At 44.1% G+C, this 19,970-nt stretch overlaps 3 protein-coding genes across 12 annotated transcripts in view; 1 reads left to right on the plus strand and 2 right to left on the minus strand.

Annotated features, from left to right (window-relative positions):
* SLC38A6 (solute carrier family 38 member 6) overlaps positions 1 to 8,474 on the minus strand; it is a 53,934-nt gene extending 45,460 nt beyond the window's left edge. The window contains exon 1 of the mRNA XM_037394692.1: positions 8,400 to 8,474. The gene's annotated coding sequence lies outside the window, so the exon portion shown is untranslated. The remainder of the gene's footprint in view (positions 1 to 8,399) is intronic.
* Positions 46 to 6,513, plus strand: TRMT5 (tRNA methyltransferase 5). 3 transcript variants are annotated; one of them, XM_037394685.1, is made up of 5 exons: positions 46 to 134; positions 1,841 to 2,490; positions 2,901 to 3,025; positions 4,565 to 5,219; positions 6,200 to 6,513. In XM_037394685.1, exons 1-5 carry the CDS (start codon positions 130 to 132, stop codon positions 6,262 to 6,264), a joined length of 1,500 nt encoding a protein of 499 aa, XP_037250582.1. In that variant the 5' UTR covers positions 46 to 129; the 3' UTR covers positions 6,265 to 6,513. The 3 variants fall into 3 exon arrangements, with proteins under 3 accessions (XP_037250582.1, XP_037250583.1, XP_037250581.1); XM_037394686.1 differs by lacking the exon at positions 46 to 134 and adding an exon at positions 220 to 800; XM_037394684.1 differs by lacking the exon at positions 46 to 134 and having other exon boundaries at positions 826 to 2,490.
* A 496-nt stretch (positions 8,475 to 8,970) lies between the features above and the next one.
* Positions 8,971 to 19,970, minus strand: part of MNAT1 (MNAT1 component of CDK activating kinase) — a 125,341-nt gene continuing 114,341 nt past the window's right edge. For 3 of the 8 annotated variants that reach the window (XM_037394695.1, XM_037394697.1, XM_037394693.1), the window contains one exon: positions 9,702 to 10,192. In XM_037394695.1, the coding sequence (XP_037250592.1) occupies positions 10,072 to 10,192 (121 nt within the window). In that variant the 3' untranslated portion in view covers positions 9,702 to 10,071. Of the gene's footprint in view, positions 9,208 to 9,701; positions 10,193 to 19,970 lie in introns of those variants that run through there. The other 5 variants (XR_005105321.1, XR_005105320.1, XR_005105322.1 and 2 more) reach the window with 4 other exon arrangements.

A 19,970-nucleotide genomic window follows, 5' to 3' on the forward strand; every position in this document is an offset into this window, starting at 1 on the left:
CCGCGGGGCCGTGGAGGGGGCGGGGCTGGAGCGGCTGCCCCGCCCTCCCGCTCGGCGCGGCCACACGGAGCGGCGCGGCGGCGCGGCGTCACGGAGCGTTGGTGACGTGCGAGGCCGCCGGCGCTCGGCATGAGGTGAGGGCTGGGGGGCTGGGGGGCCGGTAGCTGTAGCAACGGGGTGGCTCCGGCTGCGGCCTACGTGCGGGGCGGCGCAGCCCCGCAGCCCCCGGCCCCGCAGCCCCCGGGCGGGCCCGCTCACCTCCGGCCAGCGGCGGGCGGCCCAGGCTGCGGCGGGCCTGCCTGAGGCGGCGGCTGCCAGCGGGGCTCCCCTCAGGGGCGGGCGGTGAGGCCCCCGCCACGGATCCCCCCGGCGACGGTCCCTTCCCCGGGTGAGGCCTGACCGGCGCCTCCCCGGCCCGCCCGGGGGTGCGTGCGCGGTGCCTGGTGTTGCTGGGGGAGCTGGGCCGAGCCGCAGCCCCCGGCCCCTGATTCACCTCAGGTCACTGAGGGATGAACGGGGCAAGCGGGGATGTCGGTCGGGAGGAAAGGCAGGCCTGCCCTGGGCACTTGGGAAAGATGCCGGCCCTCACGGTAGCGTGGCGGCGGTGACCTCCCACCGGACCCGGCGTGGGGCTCGCCTGGGACCGAGAAGCCTGCGCGAACTAGGCCCGCAGTTTCCAGCTAGAAGGGGAATACCTAAGAAAAACACCGGGGTGCACTGGCCTCTGGATGAAGGATTTCTCCTCTCTAGCAGATGTGAAGAATGTGATGTTTATTTTTTGAGTCAGCAGGGAAAAGGAGGTGTGCTTTGCCAAAAGCTTGGCTCAGGGAAATGAACTGGCTGGGAGATGCAGGGAGTCCCAGCAAGGAGCTGGGATTTGTGCGGGAGGGAGGATGGGAGCGGTGGCAGCTTTGCTAGGGCTCGGATGTAGCATCTTTTCTTAAGAAGAGACTGCATGGCTCGTTGTGCTGAAGGAGGGCAGTGGCCTGTACGTTGGAGTGCAGATGTCTGAGGCAGGCAAAAGAGCTGGTTTCCTTTCAGAGCTAGTTTGCACCTTTCCTATCAACCCCCAGTCTTAAAACAAACATCCCAAGAAGTCAGGAGAAATGTCAGCCTCAAGCACTACCTAATCATTGGTTCCTGCCTAGGAGCGGCCGATGCAGAGTCAGGAAATTTGCGCCCCATTGAGACTGTCTCTACTCAGGGAAATCATGTAGACAGAGAAGCATAAAGCTACTTTTCAAGTCCCTATCCTATGAATGAACTGTGGAGAGGGGTTCAGTTGCTTGAGCAGACATTAGTAATGCTTCCTCGTTCCTTTAGGGGAATTCTGCATTTAATTCATGGTGTTTCTGGCATACAGCTCATGGAGCAAAGATGCTACAGTGTGTAACACCTTACCACTGGGGTACAGGAGGCAGAAATTGCTGAAGAGTGATTATGACTGCTATTGCTAATAACCGTTTTCTAGCAACCACTGCTTGGTGATTAATTTTATCAGAGACAGAAGGGATCCAACAGTAGGATCAAGACAATAGAAAACTCCATTTGGCTTACTGGGATTAATACCACTTTTATTAGAACAAAGAGAGGTCATTGGTTTTTCGGCAGGAGGGGATTATCTCACTGCTTAAAGTTAGTGTTTAAGTGAAAAAATACATTTGCAAAAGGACAGAAATTTGTAGTACATAATTCATAACAAAGGCCTTTAGTAAACTGTTGTGAATTGTTTCATACAGATGGAAATTCTAGTTTAAGAGAACAGCAAATCCATGTGATTTGCAGCCTTTTTAATGGAATGATTACATAACGTCTATAAAATGAATAATTTTTCTTCTAGGACTTTATGGAGATTTGGATACTCTGCCAGACTACTGAAAACTAATCATTTTAGGACAGCTGCATTAAATACATCATTTCCAGCAGTTTGGATTCTATCAGCACAATATTCTGGCAGAATACCTGGTCTCTTTTTAGTAGTTAAAAAAAATAGGTTTTTTACAATGCCTGAAACCGTGGAGGATAAAGCTAATCTAGAACTGTATTCACCACATCCTGAAGTGCGTGGGATGACACTACTCGACAGAGAAGCTTTTAAAAGGACAGTCGTTGTTCCAGTTCTTAAAGTCAAGAAAGAAATTGTAAATACTGTGCTGAAGTCTTTAAAACATACGGTACTACAGCGTCCTGGTCTAAAGCGAGTGGCTGAGGATCCAGAAGATGGGGACAGTAGACTTGTTATTCTGGATCCTCATAAAATACCAGGATTCTCGTTGGGAGAATCGGAGCAAGAGATATTAAAAGAGCTTAATGTTTGTCCTGAGGTGTCCAAGTATAACTTGGAGCTGACTTACGAGAATTTCAAGTCGGAAGAGATCCTACGAGCAGTCCTTCCTGAAGGTCAAGAAGTCACCTCTGGATTTAGCCGTGTTGGTCACATAGCTCATTTGAATCTTAGAGATCATCAGCTACCGTACAGACATTTGATTGGTAGGTAAAATGACTCTTCTCAGAAAAGTAATTAATGTAGTTTGTATATTGCTTAAAAGATATTTCAACAATTATTCTACTGATAAATTATTATTTGTACAAAGTAAACTTTTGAGCACTATTCATTGCTTTATATTTTGACTTTAAATAGCTTTGTGCAGATGGTGTAGCTGTGCACAAAAGGCACAGTTGCCTCCTCTTACAGTAACTGGTCTCACTGAGCATTGGGTCAGGGTAAAGTATGCACCTTAGAAAGATGTCACATCTGCAACTGTGAATTATTAGAGGAGGGTTATTCTAATATGTGCTTACTTTTGTTAATTTCACAGTAAGCAGCAATGTTTGTGTCCCTTGTAGAACATCAAAGGTTGTCGTCCTTTAACCGGAATAACTTTTGCCCTCTCTTTCAGGCCAGGTTATAATTGACAAGAATCCAGGAATCACCTGTGTAGTGAATAAAACCAATATTATTGACAGCACATACAGAAATTTTCAAATGGAAGTGCTCGCTGGAGAGGGCAACCTGATAACCAAGGTACAGGGTGTTTTCCCCTTTTATTTTAAATTTAATAAGCTGAAACTCAAAGGCATCTACTGGAAAGATGTGATGAGGAGACAGTATTGCGACCATTCCTTTGCACAGGGCCCTTCCTGATACCTGTTTTACAGTGTAAGAGTCAGCATTTAGTTCTACATTCATTTGTCATGGTCTGCCAAGAGCAAACTCACAACCATAGGGATTGTGAAGATACATATTCTTTCAAGTTCATAGCCTAGATTTTAATTATATGTAAAAGCAGTGAAGTAAAGGTTTCTTACAGGGATACTAATTACAAACTTGTAGCAGGGGACGTTTCTGGCTCTAAAGCCAAAACACTTCGTGGTTTTGAGCTAAGAAAATGCTGTTTCTTAATTTCACCAAGCCTAGCACAGTGGCTGGTACAGAATGTAAGGCTGTGTTTTTAAATCTCACTGGCTTTGCAGCTTAGGCAAGATTTTGCCTATGGCTTTTTTCCTTTTCTGTCAGCAGCAAGACAGACCTCATCTCTCCTCTGTTTTGACATTTTTCAGGTGTAAAGCACTATGTAACTGCCAAGTATTCTTCATGTAGGGTTTCTTGTCTTTAGCTGGAAACTTGGCCACTGGTTCGACCAAAAAATATTTTTCCTAACTGTTAGTAGCTTTATACTTTTAGAAAACATTAGAGTACTAAATAAAAAGTTGAGTAGTGTGGTAGAACATCTTGTACGTGCACAGATAAGGCATTTGAATTGACAAGGCAGAAGTGACAATCAAATATTACGCAGATGGTATTAGCTCATTGAGCATACATCTAGCATACCACTGAGCTGCATACCAAGGAGTGCAGATACACACTGCAGCATGTTTCTTGCTGGCAAAGTAAATGATGCAGTGATTTGGATCTGCAGTTACTTACTTCAGTCACACAATTCAAGTGGGGTGCAAAGTATTATCTTGCATCCCGTTCTCATCTGAATAAATACTCTTTCTTTTTACGTCTGTTCTTAAGATAGTGGTCATCCCAAAGTTTGGGTTTGGATTAGTTTCCAGACTCTTGTCACCTTGAGAGATAAAATACAGTATTTTTTTCAAACTGCAGAATTCAAGGCTCCCAGTTGCTTTGAATTTGTCTGGCTGTTGCCATTCTTGCGCTGTATCATTTTCAGACGCTTATTTACTATGTGGCCTCTGCTAAGGAGGGCTTGAGCCATCTTCCCAAGATCTGCTTTCAATAAAGGAGTTGTCAGCCAGCCACAAAGCTCTTGAAAAGCCTCAGATATTTTTTTTTTATGGTCATTTTAAGTTTCTGCTTTATTTCCACCGGGTGATTGAGAGATGCATAAGCCAGCCACCTGGATTGACAGTTGGAACATTCCTTATAGCTATTTCTGATGAGTAGGTCTGTTTATGCAAGATTCATGGGACAAATGTCAATGTAGACATTACTTTTTGATAAAGCACCTTGGGTTTTAGCTGTCTTAATTACTGATAATGCTTAAACATGCCTGGAATTTGAACACATGAGGCTTAAGCAAGTGTTTTGGACTTTCAGGTCAAAGAAAATAATATTGCATATGAATTGGACTTTTCTAAAGTCTACTGGAACCCACGTCTTTCCACAGAACACAGCCGCATTGTTGAGCTTTTAAAGCCCAGTGATGTCCTTTTCGATGTCTTTGCTGGGATCGGACCTTTTGCTATTCCAGCAGCAAAGAAAAAATGCCACGTATTTGCAAATGATCTCAATCCTGAATCCTACAACTGGCTCCTGCACAACTGCAAACTAAACAAAGTAGACAACAAAATAAAAGCGTTCAATATGGATGGCAGGGACTTCCTCCTGGGGCCAGTAAGAGAAGAACTAAGTAAAGAGCTCCCACTTCTGAAAGAAGAACCGAAAACCTCTTTTCATATAGTCATGAATTTGCCAGCTTTGGCTATTGAATTTCTAGATGTTTTCAGGCATCTCTTAGTTGGAGAGCCGTGCAGCACTGCTGGCCTTCCCATGGTGCACTGCTACGGTTTCTCCAAACATGGTGACCCAGCCAAAGATATTCAAGAACGAGCTGAAGCTTCGCTGGGAACCTCCCTGGATGGACGCTGTTCTACTCACCTAGTTAGAAATGTTGCACCGAACAAGGAGATGCTGTGCATTAGTTTCCAGATTCCAGCAGATGTGCTGTACAAGAGGCCCTGCCCTGATGAAGGTAAGGAACGAGCCTCCTGCGTGGTGCTTGGATTACAGACTACACCTTTTACTGCCTCGGGCTGGTCCCACCTTGTCAGCCCTGTGGGCCACTCCAGCCATGTGACAGCAATTCTGTGTTTGGTTGTGAGCTCAGAGGTGGCTGACAGGACTGAGCGCCTGCACGTGTGCAGCAGCTGTGCAGGGCTTCATGCGCTCTGGGTAACAGCGGTCTGCTCCTCTGATCCCAGCATGAGCCTCCACAGAAAAAGTGGACTGGATAGGATCATCCCACAGGCCATAGACCAGGCCTTCATGCCTCAGATTGCATACTGGGGGAGGATGGGGTATCTGACGCCAAGCACACATTTCTGTTCACTAAATACGTAAGAACTGGAGCTTCGTTTTCACCCAGGGTAGAGCAGCATACTTCCAAGTGGCTGATCCCAGTTCTAACCTTCTCCCTTATGCTTGCATGGACTTAGATTAAGTCTGGAGTCACTACATCAGCAGAATTGGGTTCTGTACAATTTAATTGAGAAACAGGTATCCTCAGAGATCTTTAATGCCAAATATATATATATATATATATTACACAATTGGTCATTTATTTCTTGAAGTACTCATAGAAGCTAGTTTGTGATTTTGGACTTTCTGCTGCCTGATGGGGGAGGAGACAGGAGAAGCTTTCAGTCTGCAGTTACATGGGCTGGAGGAACAAAGATTTTGATAAAGTTTTAATGCCATGAATCTTATTTTTGCGCTGTTGTTGGGTAGCACTGAGATGTAGGTCAAAGTGTAGCTCAGTACAGGTTTTTTGAAAGTCTTTTTTGGCATTTAGTAAAGACCCCCCCCATTACTGCTGTAAGTTTTCATTTGTGACTGTTAATCCTGATTTTAACTCTCATCTCTTCCTGTTAAATCCTGTGGTACGCGGCTTGTGGTTTAGTTCAGTCTGGTTACTGTACATTACATAGCTTACTTTTTCTAACTTTCTTCCAGGAAGACCAGCCTCTAAACGCCTGCGTGCCAGCAAAGATTCTTCTGAAGAAAAGTTGCTGAGCTGAAGACTTCAAGAGTTATGGCAACTACCTTAGTAGTTTGCGTAAGGTATACTTAGGTTACCTCTGGTTTACCCCATGAATTATTTGAAGCATACCTGTGTTGCCCATCTCAGGTGCCAAGATGTGATGTGTGTTGCAGCTTTCCTTTGTCAGCCTTGATTCCTGCATTTACCTTTTTTTAACTGTGAGATCGATAGGCAGATTAAAATTGTTGTTACTAAAAAGAATTAAACTTTGCTTTTTTGTAACAAATGTGCTTTGGTACTTTTTTGCTCTCTATTTTTTCAAACTCCATGATAACTCGGTGACACAGATTAGGATAGATTTTGCCATGTCATTTTGATACTGGGCGGTTTGTGGTGAGATAGATTTTTTTATTTTGTCAATTCTAGCAAGCTGACTTTGTAATAACTTGTGCATTGGATTCTCCCTAACAAATGATTTTGGTGTTTAAGACTATTGGATTACTGTTAGCAGATGCACAAACAGCTCTCGTGTTAGCAAGGTAACCTTTCAAAAACTTCACCCAAGATACAAAAAGGCCCAAATAGCCATATATACTTGTTCCTAGGCTTTTGAGTAATAAATGCTTTTTAACACTGAGATTTAGTTGGGGATTAGTTGACTTCTAACTTAAGTGTTTGCCCACCATTAAAGCAGGAAGTACTGAAGGCCATTTGCACATTTGCAGATGAAGTACATGCTTGCATTGAAGCGCTAGACTGAAAACCAGTACCCGGCTGAACAGTCCTGTCTTGAGACTGCGTCCCCCTGTGGCTTTTGTGCCTCTGCTGCCTCGCAGCTTTCCCCCTACCTCTCTGACTGCTCCTCTGCTGCAGTCCCTGGATGATCCCTCTGACTGGCTGCTTGTATTCTGCAGGGATTTGAAAAGCCTCTGTCTCTGGTTTCTCTTTCTTGCCCATCCAAACTATTGTTGGGCAATGTCAACCACAAATAGTTTATTTGGACAGAGAACTCGGATCACCCTGTTGGTTTCAGCTATCTTCCTTCGGTCCAAGTTCAGAGCTCACGCCTGGCCACTCAGTTACCAGATGTCTCTTACCCTCCCTGGCTCTGCTGCTGTGGCTCCATCACTGGGGCCTGCAACCTGATGTCTTGGTTCTCACCCAAACAACTGCTAAGGCCTGTGGATTTGTTTTGCTCACAGCTCTGTGTGACAGCCCTTCCCTTGGCTTACACGGCCAGTGCTTTTGAGCAAGCCTTCACAGCTTGGTACCACTGGATCGCTTTTATCAAACCAGGGGGAAAAAAAAATCATCATGACTCACTTGTACTATCTGGAAAGCTGCTGTGCAGATTACCTCCCTGGCCTGCTGCTCCAGCCCGAGCATTCCCCCACTGGCCTTTAAAATGGTATCTCAACAGCTTTAACCTATTTGTCCTCACCATCAGTGACAGGCACATCGTATCCTCTCCCTACCAGTCACTGCTCTTCTAAGAGCAAGTGCTGGACTCTTGCCTCCAGCCTTTGATGCTATCTGCTGTCTGTTACATTCTCTAACACCACTGTGTGCTTCCCTACCGCTGCCCTGCGGATTTCCCATAAACATTCAAAAGCTGCTCTTGTTCTTCAGAGCCCTCCCTAAACACTGCTGTAGTGCTAAGGCCCCTGACCGTTCTGGAATGATCCATGCTAACACACCTGCGTACTGCCAGAGACCGCAGGTCCCTTTGTACTCATTGCCTCAGTCCAAATTCAGGGCTTCTTGGCCCTACTGCACTAACAGAGACCTGGCTGCGATCACCGTTTCTGTGTTATGCAAGTCAACTACCTAACTCTGATTTTCAGCACGTGACTTGCATATCGCAGGGCAGGGAAGTTCTTAGTTCTTACAAGTTTTGCTCACTTACGGGTAGCAGTATAACTTTAGATGCAAGTCAACAGATCATATGCAGCTACTGCAGTAACCGGGGGGGTTCTGTATTTTTCTGTGCAATTGCCACTTCTGCGTATAACCCTTCCACATGAAATAGCAAACAACAGCCAACATACACACAAGTTACATAAGCATATTTAAATCATCTATATTAATAGGCATATGCAGTTCTGCATTCATTAGCACAACAATCTGAGGCTTTAGAAACCGAAAACGAAGCAGGTCATCGGTGAGGTGTACCTTACTGGGTGAGCCCGAAATGGTGAAGACTCCCCTGGCTGCTGCTACTTCCTGCCAGGGTCCCGAGCTGAATCCCAGGAGGACCGCTGCTATTGCTGCTATCGCATCTGGGAACAGAGGAGAGGCTGTCAGCCATCTGTGACGGAGGAAGGAACTCCCACAGCTTCTGGCTGCTAGAGAAACCGTCAGCTAAGCCCTGGTGGCAGCCATCTACTATGAGCGAGGGAAGGGACAAATAAAGGGCACCTGAGAGGGCAGGAGGAAGGACGCCAGGTGGGAAGCAGCTCTCGTCTCGGGGCTGAACTACCACACAAGTGCGAGTGTATGAGTGGCCTCTCACATGCGCCACGCGGCTGAGCCTTACAACACCCAGTGATGGGCTTTCTGTCTGCAGCCAGGCCACCTGCCCCTGGCAGGGAGCAGTACTCCACAGGCTACAATCTTTTCTACACCTGTGCCTCGTGCATAATATTACCTGCCAGCAACTATTCTGGGCACAAACAGCAGGGTTTCAGGGAAAAGGCAATGGAGATGTTGGTGCCTCCCTCCCCTTAATAAAGGAAGCATCAAGTCTGGAATAGAGCTTACTCTTTATTACAACACAGAAAAAATACATTCACTTAATACACTTCCGAGAGCAGCATTCCAACAGCTATTAAGGGATGACCCATAAAACGGGGTCCCGGCTTTACTGCAGAGGCGCTCGCTGTCCTGAGCAGTTTCCAGTCTCCTGCAGTTCATACACACCCGTGGCAAAGGCCAGTTCGGCTGCAGGAAGCCCATCTCGGCCACGTTAGTCCACGTTCCACTACAGGGAAAGGGGAAGAAATCTGTAAAAGCAGTAGATCAAGTGGCAAGGGTCATCCCAAGAGCCAGGCAAAGGGATGTTCCTGCCAAAAGAAGCTCCTGAACGCACGACAGAAAAGTTGCGGACAGAGCTAAACAGGGAAGAAAACCAAACCCAATTTTGACTACTTTAATGACCCAGCCTTTTATCAAGGCTTCCTAAATTGCTTCTAAAGGAACTCAGTTGAAAGACATTCAGCTAAAGATTTGTTTTCCAGGCAAAGGTAAGAACCAAGTGACATCCGGAAGGATCCTGCATAAGAGTTGTGTCAGCATAGTTTCAGGGTTTCTCATCTCATCCAGCTGGCAGGAGGAAAAACCCACTTGTCCAAACTGGGGAAACTAGTTTTATGGGAAGAAAGTGTAGGCTTGAATATTGACACTAAATGTTATAATCAAAATGGCATTTAAATGCTTGTGCAAATAAAACCCTGCAATAAGAGTAAAACCACAAACTTTAATAAAAAAGTCTGGCTTTATTTAGAAAAAATTTACAAGTGTGTTTCTTTAAACCTCAAACATACACAGCTGAGTTTTTCACATCTTCCATTAGATGTGGCTTATTGCTTCAGCCTCCCTCAGCAAAGTGCCACATGACTAACGAGTTTCCCCCTCCACAAAAATGTATCTACAATTTTACAAAGCTCTCGTGCAGACTTTTTTTTTTCCTTTCCCCCTTTAACACTTAAACACAGCTGGTTTTACGCAGAAAAGTGACTGCAACTTAGCCATTATGCAGATGGCAGCAATTTTACCCAACCTTTGCTGGTTTGATTTGCTTCTCTCTCCATTCGGTGTCCCGTGACTAAGGGCTAATGCGCACTGGCTAACTGGGGTGCCAGAAAAGACCACTGAAAGCATCCTGTAAGGCTCGGTGACAAGCAAGGGAAGAAGTGTAGCCCCCAGCCAGATCCTGCGGAGAGGCGGCTCGTACATGGTTGAGATACCTGAAACAAGGAAAAGCATTATTTCAGAACAGAAATAAACAGGTCGAACACCTGCTAGTCCACAGTACAGTGAGGTTGAGGTTACTTTTTGGGAGAAAGCAAGGAAGGGGAGCTGCCTACTGCCAGCCACCAGTATGAAACTTCCCTTAGTTAAAGCAATGATGATGCCGATGCACCTTCAGACAAGCTGCCCAACACACACACTGAAAAAGCTCAGCTCTTTGCAATAGGTTGCGCAGCGTTAAGTACACTCCCTGGTTTGTATTTTCTGTGCTAGCTCTGGGGGGAGGGTTGCATCCTCCCCCCCCTTCGGTAGTTCCTTCTAAGACAATGACGATGACAGCAGAAGCTCTCCTGCACTCCCGCTGGAATCGGGGAGTTTCAGCTCTGTCCCATTACTGCTGGGCACTCCCCAGAGCCAACTGTGCCGGTTGCTCTGATGACAACAGGGATGAACGTTCTGCTCTTGGGCCTATCTGTATCTGGAATAAGTCCACCGACACCAGGGAATTAGATCTGTAGGAGGCTGTCATCAACATTTTGGCTAAAGAAGCCTCTAAACTTCACCATTAATTAAGCACCATCACTCATTTGCAGAGCCATCTAATTTTAAACCAAACCAGCCAGACTGATCAGTTGACATTGAAACATGCTACCTACACTGGCACTGCCCCAAACTCTTGGCTCCCCTAGCTCCTTCCAAGGGCTCCAACCCAGCCACGCACGCTGAGAGCTCCCAGTAAAGGTGTCTGCTCAGGGCGGCTTGAATGGGTTTCATTCAGTGCTGTGACCCTATAGTTCTTGCAGCCCACATACGACAGACCCAAGACTAGATTCTCAGCTAGTTTTATACCAAAACCCCATCAAATACAATGACAGAGGCAGGCTGTAGCACTATTGGCACAATGTCAGTCTCAAATTCTGAACACCAGATAAAATACCATAAACGAGAACTGCTTTTCAGTGGCCACGTAAGCCACTGAGCTTCAGCTAGCTGTTTTGATTCATCGCTTGGTACGTGTTGCTCCTGGGAAGGTTGAGTCATTCCACCTCTGGCTTGGCAATTCAAGCATAAACTTGCAAAATGCATACAGCCTTTTATAATGTTATCCTGAGAAACCTAAAACAGCTGCACTTTTGGCAGGAAAATACAGGACCACCAGTAAAATATCCAAAACAGTTGCATCTTTTAATTTATGACTGTACACTGTTTCCATAAAGAGTATATAAAACAGGTCAGATTTTATAGGTAAGACATAATAAACAGTTGTACCCATCGATGCCATAAACATGTAGAAAAAGAGGTTACTTAGAAATGATTAATTAGTTTTAGAACTGCATTTCTTGCACCTAATAACTACAATGCACAGACATGAGCAACGTTTCTGAGTGATTGTCGGTGAGATGCTGAAGGTGACAGACCAAATTTGCCTCCAGGGGCTAAGCTGAGATGAGCTCTGCTGCTTTGCACCAACTTGTGACATAGTCCGGGCCTCACTGCTGGGCGCTGGTTCCCATCACCACGGGCGCAGACATTAGGGCACAAATGCTTTTAATAGCATTTGGTCCACAGAGAATCTACAAACACAGCAAAGCTGGTCCCACCTCTTCATTTGCAAGGGAAGATGGTTTGCAAAGAGCTCCTGTTTCATGGGACAATCCATTTAATGGATTTAAAAAACCATAATTTACCTTTCTTGCTATTTGTCCCTTAATATCTCATCCTTCCCAAAGGCCTCTTACAGCTGCTGTGGGGAACAGGAGCTCATTCCCCCAGCCAGGAACAACGAAGGGATACTGACAACAACAAATAATTTCCTTCAAAACGCTGGTGTGAAACTACTTCCATCCTCCAAACTGGAAAGTCTTATACAAATCAATTCCCATCTCAGATTTCACTTCTATCGTGTTTATTTCATTGCACAAACTTCATTTTCCACTCATGCATGAAACAGTCCAGAGAAAATAGAGGATTATTTTACATTTCTATATTAACAAAGGTTGGTTGTCTGTTTTTCATTACTTATCTTTTTTTCCCTTATGTATCACTACAAGGAGAGAGGCAGCGTCTACTGTTTCCCTTTTTTTTTTTTTTTTTTAGGTCATCTGAAATTGGGACATTAGTTTCATAAGACAACCTGATTTACAGCTATTACAGCTGACTATTTATAGTCAGTTGGTATGTGATCTTTGAAGTAATACGAAATCATTGTCAAAAAGGCTCAGACCAACTTTTACTATGGCAACCTGCATTAATTCTCCTTACTCCTGTGAAACAAGCACGACACGCTGCTGGCTGTCAAGTGAGGTCTTTATTTTCTTGTTAAGTATCTAAACTTACTGCTCTTGACCCATTTAATTACTGTGGTACACCAGGCAACTGCAAAGAATCTGCCACACTGAAGCCACACAATGAGAAGCGAATGTTTCACCGGCTTTTCCACACTGATCCCCATCTGTGCTGTTTGAATCTGGCCGTGCCCTTCACAGGAGAATCTCTCTGAACTGGATTCCTGGGGTTTCTGGCAGAGGTCAGCACATCTTTTCATGTACACCTTTATAACAGCAGCAGGAAGAAGCGCTTGCCAAGTTTTATTTCCAAAAAGTCAAGCTCCATTAGGTCTTAGGACCTGGAGGTAATTGCTCTCACTAGTTAGCAAATTCCAGCACACTAGGTCTGTTTTTCATAGGTTTATTTTAAGTACCTGTAAATCTTATAAGCAGAAACCAGGAAAAAGAGGTTTGCTTTTTCTGGTGCACGGTTTTTTAACGTAACTTGTTTTTACTGAGGGCAGACTAAACTCTGGAGTTAAAAAAAGCCTGCACTATTACTTTTAGAGCAGGGCTAAAGGGCTGTGTGTTCTCTGCCTCACGGTTTCACACTTCCCAGCCACCGTAATGCCTAGGCTCTGCCCAAACAAGCCCCCTTTCCTTAGCTGCTGCCATTGGATGTTGATCTTCCCCATTAACCTTTCACATCAGTTAAAACACATCGTATTTTGTTCTTCATGAGCCTTCAGGGGGCTCATTCCTGACCTTTAGTTTCTCATCACCATTGGGCAGGGGGAGTGTGTGCGTGTGTGTGTGTAGGGTAAGCCTCCTGTTTTCAAGGAAAGAAGTGTAATTCACACTTGGTGCTGAAGTTCAGAATCAAGCCAGTCATTCCTGGGGGCAGGTTTCCTTCATGTTTTCTCTTTCCCGAAGGCTGTGTCACCAGCACTTCATCAGGAATAACTGGGACTGCTGGGGAACTAGGCAGCAGCACTCAGTTCCCCATGCCTTTCCACCCCCTGCACCACTTGGCACTGCCGTTTCTAAGGGCCAGAGGACCCAACAACAGCTCATCAGCCCGTAACATCCAAGACCGTTGGCAAATGTCCCCTCACTGCTTAATAGGGCAGTCTCTCTTCAGAGACACTCAGGAAAGACTTCAGAAACAATCAGAGCAGATGGAGAAACAGCATAATCAAACCAGGAAAAAAGAAAAAAAGGAAAGAAAAGAAAAATAAAAAGAAAAAACAACCCACCCCCAACAAACACCCCAAAACATCCAACCAACAAGCCACAAAAACTCCCACAGTACTTCCCCCCCCACACCCAACTGAAAGGATCAGTTCTCGGGATGAATTCGCGCAACCTTCCCCCATCTACCCAAGATAAATACACTTGCACCGGTGTTTCTGCAGATGAATCATTGGAGGTACATGTGGAGCACTGTGTATTTGGCACACAGATTTTACTTTTTTTTTTGATCTATTAGGTATTTTATGGGGGTGAAGAAAAGAAAAATCATTCACAAGTTGTTTGACAGAAAAAAAAAAAGATAATGTAATTCTATTCCACAGAATAGATTTACTGCTCATCTGATTATCTGCAGTATCCAAGACAGAAAGTAATGGGGCAGACATTAGATCTGGGAAATTTTCCAGATTCATCATTTAAATAATAAATAGTGGTTGCATGAAAGCAAGCAAAATACTCCAGTCTGGAAAGCTGTGTAAAGCATTAGTAACACAGCAGCATATGCTGCATTCCTGAATCTTTCTGGAGACTGTGTTTTCATTAGATTTACCAAGTCTCTAAGACGATCTATCAATGCATTATTTGCAGTATTCTTGGCAGAGAACTGGATCTTATCAGACAAGAGGGGCACGTAAGAAACTGGGTTTCCTCTGGCCTGTTTTCTGTTGAGGAATGTGTAGCCTCGGTTACTCTAAGCCCCCAACCAGGCACAAACTGAGCTCTTCCACTCAACTCTGGTTTTGTCTGAACCAATTCTACCACACAGTTGGTCCATGCAGCCAAAGCAGAATTTGTTTGTAAAATGCATAGAGTTCATTGCTGTTCTTTGTTAAATAGACCTGTTAAATTCAGAATCAGACTTCGCTAGGCGTTATTCAGATATGATATGGCTCTCCACATCTCTGAGACTGTGATGTCTAAGGCAGGACAAAAGCACACGACCACATAAAGCTGGTACTCAGAAAAATCCAGAATAGCAGTTCATCCTTCCACAGACCGGCTACAAATCTGATCCCAAGTCCTCAAAAGTCAAAAAGCAATCTTTCACCTCGTTTAGCAGACACTCTTTGGGCATAATTGTTGTATTTAGACCTCAACAAACAAACCAGCTATTATTGGTGTTGGTAATTCCTGCTGAACACCAGCCAGCACAGCCAGTTCCAACACATAATGCAACTTTACCACCACCATGAACTCAAGGGCTGCTCACGAGCCCAACTCAACACCTCTGGCAGGCCTTGCACCGTGCCAGAGGTCACGCTTCCAGCCCTGACAGCAGCAAGGCACCTACCATCAGCCACGCATCTCCTCTGCCCTCCAAAACAACAAGGATTAAGTAGGAAAAATCTATTTAAGAGTTGAATGGGGAAAACTGTTCCCTGGAAAGGAATAGGTCCACGGCTGCCTCAAGGAACCAAGATGTCATTTGGTTGATAAATACAGCACAATAGTATTAATTACTTTCATTTGAATGTGATCAGGAAGCAAAAAAAATAAAAATAAAAAGGACAACAAATGATTGCAGTGTAGGGTTTGCTGCAAGCACCTGCAAACAAGCAGGCAGCTACCCAATGTAATAGCTGGGGAGTGTGTGTGTGTGTGTGTGTGTGTGTTTATTGGGGTTTTTTTAATGCCTCTAGACATTATGCCTCTGTGCATACAATTGCAGCAATCAATGTGAATGTCAAAAAAACTGCTAAGCATGATGAGGTCTAAATAAGACAGATTCCAAGGCAGACAGAAAAAGAATATATTTTTAACCAGATTATGTCACCTGTTAGCCTTGCAGCACAAGACCAAATCCAGCCCACAGTGCAGAGGTACAAGGAAAAGTCACTCTAAACACAATACAGTTTTGGCTACTGAACAATCTTGCTAAAGACAAGAGCTACCATAACCAACACCCTTGACGCCCCAGCAATCCCACCTGCAGACAGCATATTGACCAGTTCAGGTTCGGCTTAGTAAGGTCTACTTTTGTTATTAACACTGTTTAGCTATGCTAGTTTTCCGAGGGCTTAGTGAGCAGAAATTGCTCACCAAGGTGTAAGATGAGTGCCAGACCCCAACCTTTTCCATATCACAAACTTGCTCAGCCCATTTCACATACCCGTGGCCCAAAAAACTGCCACAGAACTGTCACTTAGCACGATTTGCAGAGCTGTGCCCAGAGTTCCTCTCATTCAAACCAGCATGTGATCAGGTGTAGAAGCTTACAGCGTGCTTGTAAAACCACCACCTATGCCTCCAATGCAGGACACACCGGAGTGATTAGCTTATTTGGGTCTGAAGCTGTCAGAGCTGACTGCTGAATGCACAGCTGGTACTACGAGCAAACTCTCTGGTTCCAAGGGACTTTACCTTCAATGACATTTCCAGGGACTCACTTGAATTGCTTGGAAATAAACATACCTACACTTAGATGATGTTTGAGTATTTTTCCCCCTTTTACTTCAGAGGAAAGCTTCAACCAGCTTTCCAATAAGCAGAAGTTAGTCTTCTAAACTCTTCACAATGAGATGCCTACTGACTAATGGGTCTCTATCACAGTGAAGATTTAAGAAAAAACTTCTTAATTGGGAGTTTGAGCTCATAGCTCCTAGGACTTTTATTTCTCAGGTTAGGTCTTCTAAGTGAAGAACTTTGTTCTACCAGAAATCTAAATGAAGAACTTTGTTCTAACAGAAATAACTTTTCCCAGTAGGAAAGCCAAGAAACCGCCAATCCACCAAATCAATAAAAGAAATCTAGCACCTCAGTGATTCTTTTCAGCCCCTTCCATCAGCTTCTTCTAAATAGCAATTCGTTTCAAATGCTGTCAGAGTTCCTCTGGGCAGGAGTACACCTCAACTGCGTGTGGCAAAACAAAGTTCTTTAAAACAAAACAGGTCTGCCACAGCACACCTCAGCTAAGATTCAGAGGTCTGCTACTGGACACTGAAGGAGGAAAAAAAAAGCCTAGAATATTATTAATAATATTAGCCATGAAACAGCTGTTGCTGATAAACTCAGCTCTGACTCCAAAGGTAGAAATCAGTAATGAGTTATTTCTCCTTCTTTCCCCCCATTACTCTTCTCCCTCATATGAAAGGTCAAACATTTCAGATCCTGGCAGCCCAAAGCCACACACGTCCTGCTGCAACAGCAACCCAGCAGCATCTTGAGGTTTCAGCAGCTTCGCTCCTTACCATTCAGCTACTGCAGTGACCAATAAAAGAATCTCTGGAGTGTCTAACATTAACACTAAGGCACATTTATTTCATGTTTCACATAAACTGTTTCCTCTTTGAATGATGAAACACATATATAAACTGCAAGGTACATGTAATTATGCATATCAGAGATTTTATTGCAAATTACCTATGACATTGGTGAGTACAGTTGTGAACCCTGCAGCAAAAAAATCTCTAAATGCAACAACACAAAGTCAAAGAAGCCATCCTTGTTGCAGGGGGGGACAGGGACAGAATCAAATTTTCCCATACTGCTTTCCCTGAAAACTTCCTCTTTTTGTGATGAAATCCAGACTCCAGAGAGCAAACATTTCCACTGAAAAGCCAATACACAGGGGGATGGAATGGAGGGAAATTTTCTTCTGACAGCTATCTCAAAATACATCTTCAGTGCTCCTAAGTGAATGTGTCATAAAAAACCCAACTAGTGGTAAAAAAAGTTCAAAGTAAGAAAACTTTTAGAGAGCACCTGGTTCTCCAGCATTTTCCGAGCCCTGCAATTCTACTGCTGTCTAGTTTTTAAAAAGATGTGAGACCAGAATCAGGTATTCACATTTATTTAACACAGAGAAAAACATTTGCATTTGGAGTAACTGAGAAGCAAATACTATTGCCTAAACATATGATAAAAAAGCATGGAGAAATTAATATCAAAGAACAAGGAGAAATGCCTTCTGCTCCACAGAAACAGTCTGATATAATTTTAAAAGAAATAGATGTTTTAAAGTGTAAAGACGACAAATTAGTAAGGGAAAGGGTTTTACAGAATAAAGGAAGCTTTGTATTACTCTGACCTAATACGCATTTTCTGCCTTTTCCATGCCACAGGCTAAATGCCAGTCCTGGGATGCCGCTTGCAGACTGTTCGTACAGGTTTCTGCAGGTACTGCCACAACAACTTTTAGACAGCTCCAGTCCCACCCCCAGGTTCCCATCCGAGGAAGGCACCAGCCTTGACACAATTATTTCATGCAGGAAAAGACTATAGACTCAAAATACTACGGACTATAGACTTAGAGACTATCAACTTAAAGCACTGTAGACTACAGACATAAAAGACTACAGACTTAAAGCATTCTGAAATGGGACATAAACCCCTTAAATGGTGCAAGCGGACCTATACCCATCTTCAAAGGAACTGCAAATTCAATTATACCAGTACAATATGTCAAAAATGTTAACAACTTAAATAAACCTCCTCTTTCCACCAAGGTGTTATGCAAGCTAGAGATTTACATTCAACAAGAATTTGTGTGTGTAAATCCAATGCATGTTTGATAAACACATTTTACAACTCATGTAAGCCCAGAATTCACAATGGCTGTCTGCATATTTCTTTTGCTAACAATCAAATGCTTCGTCTAATCAGGTTCTCTTAACATTTGACCAGGCAGCATCGCTTCAGATGAGGTGTAAACAGTTTCAACCTTAGAAATGTAAATACCAGTGCAAGGGAGCAGCCATGCCTGTCTTTGCAGTAGATTCAGTGATCTGAGCTAATGCAGGAAATCTCAAATGCACTTTCAAAAGTTAAGACAATGAAAGAGGTGATATTGTTTTGTTCATGCTTTGGTTACAAAAAAAGAAAAAAAAAAAAAAGAAAACCCTGAAGCTGCTAGAGTATGCCATAATCCCCAACAGGCAAGCTTCAGAGAAGGGAGGCACATTCTCAGCTGGTGTAAGTCAACACAGTTCATAGATTTCTGTGCTGTTTCAGGACAGATTCAAAACAATTATCTGAAAGTTCTCATTTTAGCACGCGACTGCCTGTTTTAAAATAAAAATGGGAAATAGAAAGCAGAACCTGCAAACACAATAATCCTCTGCAAGCAAAGGAAAACCAAAAGCTACACAATTTCATTTTGTTCATGTGTTTCAACTCTATAAAGGATATTTTATAGAAGTTCCATGCTGACTTTTCCGTCCTCAGTTTTTGGGGGGCTTCCTCACATCCCACTTTCCTCCCAGTAATATATTTATTTAGTCGTTGTACTGGCTCCACACGTCAGTCAAGAACCATCACTGATTGCAGTGTGTAAACAGTTTGCTTCTTGCTGCTAACCACTATCTCAGCACCACACATTCCTGCCGGCATTCCAGATACCATTTCCAAAATATACACAACCACTATCATTTGGATGATTGTTTGTTGGTGTGGGGTTTTTTTTTTTTCCCTTCAAACTGAAAGGATTCCTGCTTAAACTCATTCCCAAATAGCTGCTTGAATTCATTATCCCTGTGTACTTAGCTGGTAACAAAAGGTTAATGTTTATTTCTAGAAACCTTGCTCATAGGAAGCCTTCCTTCAGTGCAAGTGACTTCCGTGCCTCGCGCCTCTGCGAGCAGAGAGGCTGGGAGAGCTCTTGGATGAGCAGGGGCACCTGGTCCCCCATTTGTCATCTTCCTGAGGTCACCCACCAGCTGTCCGTCCTCTCAACACCCAGCCCCAACACCACGGGTGAAGGCATTCTCCCTCGCTCAAGTTTCCAGGTCTGAACTTCCAGATACAGTAAATCAATCAGCCATCACAGAAACTGATCAAACAACTGCAAGTAAGCATTTTAACACCCTTGAGCAGCCTTGCTGCATAACAAGGACACTGCAGTCCTAGCTGGAATCCAGCAAAGCACTCGCTCTGCATGACTAGTATAGATTACACTTTGGAGGACTGCAGAACTGCAGCTACATTTAGTCTATGACTAAATGAGGCTCCACTCGCACTTGACCCCGAGAAGAATGTCATTGAACACAAGGGCCTTTTCTCAGTTATCGTCTTGTATTTTTTTCTTTTCAATGGCTAAAAAAGACCACTAAGCCATCGTTTCTGTAACTGCAAAGTAGCTCTCTTTTTAACATGTTGCAGAAATGTTTTGGCATGGCTTGATCTTCAAATCCTTCACCTTTCCCGCTGCCCTCTAACCCCGCTCTTCCTCCCATCTGCTATGTTTAGGACAAAGGTTGCCAGAAGAAAGTGGGTATGTTTGTATAATTATTATTATTATTATGCAGAAGTTAAGCATTGT

This window comes from Falco rusticolus, chromosome 7 (assembly GCF_015220075.1).
Source record: "Falco rusticolus isolate bFalRus1 chromosome 7, bFalRus1.pri, whole genome shotgun sequence".
Lineage (NCBI taxonomy): Eukaryota > Metazoa > Chordata > Aves > Falconiformes > Falconidae > Falco > Falco rusticolus.

Excerpts from the sequence above, each read along its gene's own strand:
- TRMT5 (XM_037394684.1), top strand. The coding sequence starts at position 1,821 with ATGAATAATTTTTCTTCTAGGACTTTATGGAGATTTGGATACTCTGCC. Across the intron at positions 3,026-4,564 it reads AGGGCAACCTGATAACCAAG|GTCAAAGAAAATAATATTGC; the intron begins GTACAGGGTGTT and ends TTGGACTTTCAG. Across the intron at positions 5,220-6,199 it reads GAGGCCCTGCCCTGATGAAG|GAAGACCAGCCTCTAAACGC; the intron begins GTAAGGAACGAG and ends ACTTTCTTCCAG.